Source organism: Sitophilus oryzae, unplaced genomic scaffold (assembly GCF_002938485.1).
Source record: "Sitophilus oryzae breed Bouriz unplaced genomic scaffold, Soryzae_2.0 scaffold_614_pilon_pilon, whole genome shotgun sequence".
Classification (NCBI taxonomy): Eukaryota; Metazoa; Arthropoda; class Insecta; order Coleoptera; family Curculionidae; genus Sitophilus; species Sitophilus oryzae.
Genome location: NW_022147212.1, coordinates 1,468,292 through 1,478,072, shown reverse-complemented (window position 1 = coordinate 1,478,072; position 9,781 = coordinate 1,468,292). Strand labels below are relative to the sequence as shown.

At 33.5% G+C, this 9,781-nt stretch overlaps 1 protein-coding gene across 2 annotated transcripts; it reads right to left on the bottom strand.

Annotated features, from left to right (window-relative positions):
- Positions 1-21: 21 nt before the first annotated feature.
- LOC115887728 lies at positions 22-9,445 on the bottom strand. Of its 2 annotated transcripts, XM_030907203.1 has the most exons (7): positions 9,220-9,445; positions 8,300-9,157; positions 8,070-8,233; positions 7,862-8,014; positions 7,445-7,808; positions 7,194-7,379; positions 22-371 (listed from the first exon to the last, which is right to left on the bottom strand). In XM_030907203.1, the coding sequence occupies exons 1-7, from the start codon at positions 9,289-9,291 to the stop codon at positions 153-155; spliced, it is 2,016 nt and encodes a 671-aa protein (XP_030763063.1). In that variant the 5' UTR covers positions 9,292-9,445; the 3' UTR covers positions 22-152. The 2 variants fall into 2 exon arrangements, with proteins under 2 accessions (XP_030763063.1, XP_030763062.1); XM_030907202.1 differs by having other exon boundaries at positions 8,070-9,157.
- Positions 9,446-9,781: the final 336 nt, after the last annotated feature.

Here is a 9,781-nt window from a genome sequence, read left to right as displayed (position 1 = left end):
TATATTAAAATTTATATTTGTATATCAAAAAGGCCACAATCCTTAAGACACTAAATAGTTTAAATATTAAAGTTTGATACAAAAAAAAAACATAAAAATTACACTACTTTTTCTCAGAAATAGTCGACGTCAAAAAAATGCATGCTTAAAAATTAAACTTTGGTAAGACTTGGTGAACTTGAGGGGGTTTGTTTTAAATTTAAGGACCTACTAGAGCTACTGGAATGTAAAGAGCGCGAAGATTTACTACTTGACAGCGATCTTTTAAGCTTTCCTAGTTTATGTTGCCGATCGGCAGCTATTATTAACATTCGTTCGGGGATGGTTAGGTCAAAAAATATCTCGTGGAATGAATAAAGTGCTGCAGTGAGCTAAAATGATTACATGAATAAAATTAGAACATACTTAAAATACAGGGTGCTACAAATTCGAGGCACGAGCATTGGTACCTCGGTAACCGTAATAGCACAGATAACATATGTAATAGATACGAACATGGTTAAATTGTGGTAAAGTTGCGCTTTGGGATGTCAAGATGCCAACAAAATTTTTTTATAAATTTCAAGGATTGCTCAGTTTTTTGGAAAAAAGGATTTTTTTGAAAATCAATTTTATTTTTTCCTTTCTTTACTTTTTCGAAAATAAAAAAACAAATTGCACATTCTCATAGCTACTTTATTAGGGATATCTGATAGTATTTTTAGATTTTCAAATTAGCTGATAATTTGTGAGAAACAGAGGCCAACTTATTTTCTTAAATATGGACCTGCATTTTTTATTTCAGGTTTTGAACAGAGTTGGCATGATATATATCAATGATTACCATTAATAAAATTAATAAATCAAATATAAATTTGTTTGTTGTTAGTTTTAGAATATGTTTATTTTTTTTGAATTTCCGTTTATTTTTTAGAATTTCCGTTTATTTCTTAGAATTCCTGATTATTTTTTAGAATTTCCGTTTATTTTTTAGAATTTCTGTTTATCTTTTAGAATTTCTGTTTATTTTTTAGAAGTTCTGTTTATTTTTTTAGAATTTCTGTATATTTTTTATATATTTTTGTTTTAATGTTGTTCCTATTATGCAAAGCAACAATAATTAAGTTGAAATAAAAATATTTGCTTGAGCTCTTGATTTTACTTCATACTAAACACAGCTTTAACATAAAAAATAAAAACAAAAATAAATATCAAAACAGAAATTGTACATTGTCAAAAATTTATTTAATTAAATATAAATAAAATATAAACATACATGTAAATAAACAACTGTATATAATGTCAATACTAAATTTAAATGGATAGAAAACAAAAACATTTCTAAATTTAGTGAATGTGTGTTAAATTTAGAACCCTAGATATTAATAAAAAAATCGTTAACCGCGTAAAAGGCTTTCTCCAGTAAGTATGATCTCAAGGCTCTGCGAAATGCAGGAAAGGATGAAATGGAATTAATTTCAGATGGCAGATGATAGTGCATTTTTTTTTGCATTGTACAATTGGGAACTCTTTACTAACTCAGAGTGAGGGGTTGGCAGATACATGTTATGCTCTGCGTTCCTAATTGGATAGCCATGAACTGGCTCTAGAGAAATACTCGATACGTGCTTGCGAACTAGGCAGACGGATTCGAGTATGAATAGGGAAGGAAGAGTTAATATTTTATATCTTCTAAACAAGTCCCGGCAGTGAGCACAACTGGTTAGCCTCAGTGAATATCGCACAGCTCTCTTTTGTAATTTGAAGATACGCTCAAATTGAGTCGCACAACACGCACCCCAGAATGGAAGTGCGTATCGGAGATGCGACTCATAAAGGGCATAATAGACTGTCCTAGATGTTGACAAATTAAGCACATTAGCAACTGATCTAAGTGCGAAACAGGCAGAACTTAATTTTTTAGCTAAAGCATCGATGTGCAAATCCCATTTTAAATAGTTGTCCACAACAAGGCCTAAAAATTTCACAGAATCAACGACGTCAATGGTGGTATTATCAAGTTGAAAAGGTAGCAACGTACTTTTATATGATAAGACTTTAGTTTTAGAGACGTTGAGACACAGATAATTAGAATCGCACCATGTTTTTATGTTGATTAAGTCACTGGAAATGGTTCTATGAAGTGCCGTGGTGTCCGGGCTGCTCCATGTGAAACAAGTATCATCCGCGAAGAGACAGATTTTACCACTGATGTCCAGACTAGCAATATCGTTGATAAACAACAGAAACAAAATAGGACCTAGCACTGAGCCCTGAGGTACTCCGCATTCTATTGGCTTGCAAGAAGACACAGTCTTATCAACCCTCACACGCTGGTTTCTGTTGTTAAGGTAGGACTTAAACCATTCAAGAGGCGTTCCCCTGATACCATAGTACTGCAATTTGTTAGTTAGGATGTTATGATTAACACAATCGAAAGCTTTCGAGAAATCACAGAAAATTGTTGCTGTAACGAGACGGTTGTTCAGACTGGAGTATACATTATTAAACAGCGAAAACATAGCGTCATTTGTACATTTGTTACTCAAGAACCCAAACTGAAAGGGGGTGAGTATTTTGTATTTTAGAAGAAATGATACAAGCCTCTTTTTAACCAGTCTCTCCATGATCTTCGATAACGGAAGGAGTGCAATTGGACGATAGTTGGAAGCTTGCTCTTTATCACCTCCTTTATGCAAAGGAATAATTATCGCCGACTTAAGGCAATTTGGAAAAGCACCATCTTCAAATGACATATTAATTAAGGCTGAAAGATGGTTTAATGTACATTCCGGCATACTAGAGAACATTTTAAGAGTAAGTCCGTCAGTCCCTGCTGAAGATTTATTTTTAATATCATTTAATGTATTGCGAAGCTCTGCCAACCCCACAGGCGTAAGGAAGAAACTGTGCAAATTAACATTATAGTCAGAGAGAAATGATAGAGGATCCAGGGAGGGTGAGATAGTATTCACTATATTCTTCGCCACATTTACAAAGTAATTGTTTAGGTCCTCAGGTGAAGTTGAGGTTATGTTGGACGAAGAAACCTTACTCCTCAAGTCATTCACAATCGACCATGTTTCTTTGGCAATATTACCGGACTCAGTCAACCTCCTATTGTAATAGATGTCCTTGGCGGCTTTTATAGTCTTATGGTAAATTTTCCTGTAAAGTTTCACGTACTCGTGAAAGAAGACACTATCCGAGAATTTTTTTAGGTGAGATAAAGAGCGCATGTTTTTTGCAAATGTACGTAGGCCCTTAGTAGTCCAGGGTTTATGATGTTTAATTTTGACAGGCCTGAGAGGAAAGGCTTTGGATGCCAGACCAGATAATGTTTGTGTAAATCTGGAAAATTCAGTGTCTACATCACCAGAGATGACATGCCAATCTGTTGTTAGACAAAGTTGCTTAAAATTTATAAAGTTTTTTTCATAAAAAATACGTCCTAATTTACGAAAAGTGTTTCTAGTCTCGGATTTTATGGAAAATTTTGTTAATACTCCTTCATGATCAGAGAAGCATGAGTTCAACACAGTACAGTCAACTAATTCTGGATCAAAGGATGACACGACATACGTGGATGTACAACTTCTAAATACGGCAGGTCGACAATAGAACGTTTTTCTTCGACAATGAAAACTTCCAAGAAAAAAGGCTGGTATCACATCTAATCCGGCTCGAAGGACCAAGTGTAATCTATCTAAGTGGACTGTATAATACAAATTGATTTGAGTCCGTTTGTTAATGGAATATTATATTTATACTATTTTTACAAATCAAAATAATATCTTGACAAATCAAAAACTAAAAACTATTTTTTTTAAATAAACATGTTTCGATGACAACGGTGATTTTTAACATCTTGATATAAATTATAAAAATTCTTATCATCTAACAATAATATTTTTCCTATTGCGGACAGCTTCACATATGAGCTAACATTTTTATTAGTCAAAATGTCTGTTTATCCACTAATTTATATCACTAACTTTATCACACTACAAAAACAAACTTTCAAGAAGAACACAAGTCTAAAATATCGTCGAAAATCCAAATCAACTCTTTATTATCACGGGTCAAACAGTATACCATAGATAAATGAAACAAGTTTAGATTGGAAAGCGCCCATAAGGACAATGTAAACACTATTTGGCGCTATTCTTGCAACGAACGGTCGCGACCCAAAGCTTTTGATAATTTCGGATCGGTTCGGCTTTTTCCGGAATTATGTCGCCAAATATTGTTTATTCAAATTTATTATTATTTTCTTTTAATTTTATAAATAAAATACAGTGTGCATACAAGAAACTTTATTTTATATAAGGACATGCATGTGAAATACCTACGAAACATTGGAAACCGATGCATGTTATGCCACAATTCACGATGGTTTTTGCATTTCACATCACAGTTTTTTAGTTTTTAATGCCACTTTTTCACAATTATCACGGGTTTGAGTAAGTAAAATTTAAATTAAACTCACAAGATAGCAATAATTACTTTGAAAATGCACGCTTTAAATACTTTTCGGTATTTTTTCATTGTGGGTGGTTTACATTTTGAAAGATTTTATAATTTGTGAAGATTCTGACCATAGATAATAAAGAAAATAACCATCTATTAAGGTAGATATGAAACTTAATAGTCAAATTTTGGGCCAAAGCGACCCTCCGTGTCCTTAGTCAAGACTACATTTAACCCAGCGCCTTCCCCTAAATGTTTTTTATATTTATATTTTAATTCAAAGGATTTACTTTTAAAGTTACTCTGATACATTAGTAGATCAGAATAACTTTCATAAAACATAAAAATAGATTAAGTTTACAGTTTATTAAAAAAAATTGTCTACAAGCTAGTAATTAAATCACAATATTTTTGATAAAACTTACATTAGTATAGTTAACAAAAACATATAAAAACTAGCTGATGCCCGCCCACTTTGCTATCCACAAATATTTGGAACCATATATTTCTTTTATATGTAATGTTTCTTTGACTAGTAACTGCAAAATTGTGCAAAATTACATTGACTTGAAAATTACATGACAATTTGACAATTATGTCAAATACATTTAAAGGACATTATACCGTATGATCGAATAAAAACGGAGTCAGCGATGGCTATGAAATGAAGATCGCTGTCATTTTATATATAAAATTATATTGGAAATGTCATCGATCGTCATTTCCAAGCCAACTGGACGTCATTTTTTTCGATCATACGGTACATATACATACTGCCATTACTCGCTGACGAGTATTTGATACGCATCAGAAGATTTTGACGCAAGGCTTCTGTGTCCAAGTCCCACTCATACCACATTATTTACATCCACAATAATTTAACAAATAAAAGCAATATTTGTAACTAAAGGAACTTCATTAAACTATACTAATTAATAAAATGTTTACATAATACATCATTCACAGCCAAATCTCAAATGATTGTAAAATTTACGCCTCACAATACAATTCCACATACATACATACATACCGCCATTACTCGCTGACGAGTATTTGACACGCATCAGAAGACTGAAAAGCCCGATACGTGATGTTATCTGTCTACCGCACTCCAGACATTCAAAAATCTCATTGCTTTGTTGCCTCTTTATTTTTTTGGTTGTCGCTGTTAACTGACTTTACAATTTTTCTCCATTCCGTTCTATCGTGAGCTGCTTCTTCCCACTCATTCTGCTTGTTAATACCCTTTAAGTTTTCGTGGAAAACATTCTTGTACCTTTTGAGTTGTCCACCCGGCCTCCTTTTACTGTCTACAAGCTCACCGTAAAGCAGAGATTTTGGTATGCGGTTTTCCTGCATTCTGCATACGTGACCAGCCCATCTTAAGCGGGACTTTGTAATCATGACTTCAATACTCTCGCAGTTAGCTTTTTCAAGGACCGATACGTTTGAGACATGATGGAATCATTTTATTCTTAAGAGTTGTCTAAGATGTCTCTGTTATCTCATTAGTCTCTTTATAGCATTGTGATCTTCCGGGGGGTGCACATTCCGCTGCCACTCCTATATAATCTTGTTATTTTGTTTTAGTCGCAAAAGACGCTTCGCGCAAAGATCGCTTTCTGTGTGGCCGTGGGCTAAGACTATATGACGTTATCCATTACGTATCTGAGCGACAAAATTCCAGAACCTACATCAACAGTGCTTTAAAGTAAACTAAATTTATAAACCATCCCGTCTCTGATCGAGCGAATTACTCGTCGGTCGTCGCTTGCCACTCATCGTCGAAAAAATATGCGTCTAAAGTCTTGTGAGTTGCGAGTACTACAAGTGACGGCAGAAACTCGTATTTTTAATTTTATAAATACGAGCGCGATTTAACTCGAGCGATCGCACGATTATTGAAATCGCTCAAAACTCGAGTACTCGATTATTGTAATGCATCGGTTTTTTTCGTCACTAGTATTGAGTACATAAATTATTGTAGTCTCTAAATTATTATTTTAGATTCAACTTACCCCACAACAACTTCAAATGATAAAAATGCAGCTCCAAGGAAACACTTCTCAGCCAGTAATTATACAAGCTCCGATTACTACAACAAATACACCACAATCGCAAATTATTCAAGTAAGTAACCTCTCTGCTACATACGAAATATAGTCTGTCCAACGAGAGGATTCCTGACAGTGATCGTTCTGTCTATCATTTTAATTCATAGGCAAATTGTATTTTCTTTCATTTTTTTGGATGTTGTCTGTCGAAATCTTTTCTGACTCATTGGACAGACTTTACAAAACAGAATTGTGTAGGAGCATTTTAGTTATTAGACCTTATTACAGTTCATTAGTCCTAGTAATTTGTCAATTGTATAATTTGCTAATACGTTGTTGCAATGATCGCATACCAATACTGTTTATATTAGTAAGCGTTTACGTATGTATTTTGGTAACCCAGAAAATATACCGTTTAGGTTGGTGACAATGCTATTGTACATTCAATTGTCAGTCTTCAATAAACACACATTAAAAGTAAGAAGTTGTGTTATTTGCTACATGGCGATCCTGCCAGGTCCTGCCAAACCGGGATTTTAAGCTTTAAAAGTTTTTTGATGGCATCTAGGTGAACATCCCAATGCGCAACTTTGCCCCAATTTAACCATGTTCTATTACGTATCTATTACGGTTACCAAGATACTAATGCTCGTACCCCGAATTTGTAGTACCGTGTATAATATGAATTACCTGATTTATCAGTCTTCTGTGTAATTCTACATCCTTCTCATCAATGTGTTCAGCTTGATGTAGCTCGAGAGCGCACAGTAGCACATCTTTAACTGTGGCAATAAGGCTCTGCACCTTTTCTGTTCTTAACAGTCGTCTGGTTAAATAGCCTCGAACATGAGCACCTATTACGCTAGCAGCCCACTCCTAATAGATAATAGCAATATAAGCAATAAAACAATAAAAAGAAAATGTCTTCTAAATAATTTTACCTTTTTCAAATTATTTCTTCTAGCAAGATCAATTTGTGGAAACAACTCTTTACTGCAGCTCTTTGTAACATCTTCATGAACTACTACACCTTCCCAATACCCATTTTTTTCAGTTAAAACTCCAATTTTCATATTTTCAGAAACATCATTTTCCAAATCTATTAATTTAATGGAAGGGGTTGAAGGAGCTGTTAAAGTACCGCAATCACTGTTAATACTGTAGTATAATGACTGACTTGGTGATACTGAAAAAGTACTGCTTCTGCTCAACTTGCCATTTACTGACCTACCGGTTTCTGGCTTTAATGTATTTGATGTGGAAAGACACGATTTTGAAGGACTTAAGTTGTCATTGGTATCACATCTAAAATATTGTATTAGATTTCTTACAAACCGATTAACTCTTACCACTGATACCTTTCTTTTGTAGAATCATTAGGACTTAGAAAAACCTCTGCAGCTGAAGAAGTTCTCTCTGGAGACAAATTTAAGTTATCATACCTTTCCCTTTGTTCAATATGCTGTTTTTTTAGTGATCTTGAAGAATTTAATTTATCACTGACTTCACATCTAAAATATTGCATTAGATTTGTCTATCAAACTGATTAACTCTTACTGCTGTTACCTTTCTTTTGCAGAATTATGTGGACTTACAAAAACCTCTGCAACTGAAGATTGTTTTTGTGGAGATAAGTTCAAGGTATCATACCTTTCCAACCTTTCTTTTTGTTCAATATGTTGTTTTTTCAATAACTCTAATATCTGATTAGCTGCCGCTTCTGGTATGTCCTTTAAAATTTGAACTAACTCACTATCAGATTCAAAATTATCGAAAGGATCTCTAGTAAAAAATACCTCGCGTTTTTCTTCTTTCGTACCATCCCCTTGTGAATTACTAACAGTATTTAAGGTGATTTGTTGGACAGATATGTCCGTTTGGTAAACTTCAATAGTAGGCGACTTAACTTCATTAATATTTTTGCTAGTCTCATCTATATTTTCATCAGACTTTTTATTGTCATTTCCATTTTCTTTAACATTATAACAAACAGTATTGAGGCTCTCAAAATCACTGCTCTCATAAGGTGAATAATTATTTTCAAGTGAGGCCCAGTTTTTAGAAGTAAGTAAATTATTTTCTTGTTTACTGATATTATTTACATTTTGTAGATAAGCTAAAAGTACTGGACTAGGACTTTCCAGTGTATATGAATTACTCCGAATTAAACGTGGTTTTAGTGGACTTAAATTGTTAGACTTTTCTTCATTTTCTACAGACCCTGTGTTCTCAACTTTAGGCAATTCATTCTGATTTCCACTGGTACAACTCTCTATGTGCTCTTCAATAATACTGTCACTAGAAACAGTACCATCAGTACTTGTGCACCCAATATTAAATACGTCATTTGTCTTTTCAGTATTTTGTTGCACAGACTTTATGCCACTATTATCATACTGGGAAACTTCTATTAAATCGGATGTTAAATTAACTTGATTCAATTGCCTTTGATACTTGGGCCTGTCAGAAATATTCAAAGCCTCTATATGACTGTTATCACCAAAAGTAAGTTGTGAACAAGGTCGTGATTTATCATTTGCAGACAAAAGATCATTTAAATGCTTTTTAAGTTCTCTACAACGGTTTATACGCTGTTCTAGTTTAATTGCTTGATGTTTATCTCTTAGAAGTTCTTTTCGCAACTCAGGGGTAATCTGTTGTTAAAATAATTTGTTTATGATAATTGGTAAAGCAATTCTTTCAATTAAATACTTACCACTGGCGGTAAAATTGGTTTTCCGTTAATTTTTATACAAGAAGTATAAGTAGTCTTGCCAGAATTCTTCATTACTTAGGTATTATCAATAATTTCTAATAATATTTAACTTTAACAAAACTGTTTTTACTTGATATTCGATCCTGTCCCATTTAAATTTTACTTTTTCGTTTTATTTATTGTTTTGACAAATTGACAAACTTTGACAAGACAAGGAAGAATCTCCTTTTCTTTTTTGTCTTTGTCTAATCATTAACCATGGATTATAATTTAAGCCATTAGGAAAGAAGAAAAAAATTATGTCCAATCTGCCGAATAGTCCTGGCAGCTCAGGGCGTAAAAATAAATTACTATGTCGAATCTGTGGTTGTCCATGTTTCTAAATATATGAAAAGAAGAAGAACATTACTTTAACTCTGTGGTAACGGTTCTTTTAAGACCAGAAATATGAAAAAGAAGAAGAATGCACGTAGCGCCATAGTGGAAAATGTGAGAAAATTTTGTACTAAAGTGTTTCCAAGGTTGCCAGGATGTTAGCGAAATCCTGAAACTAATCTAAATA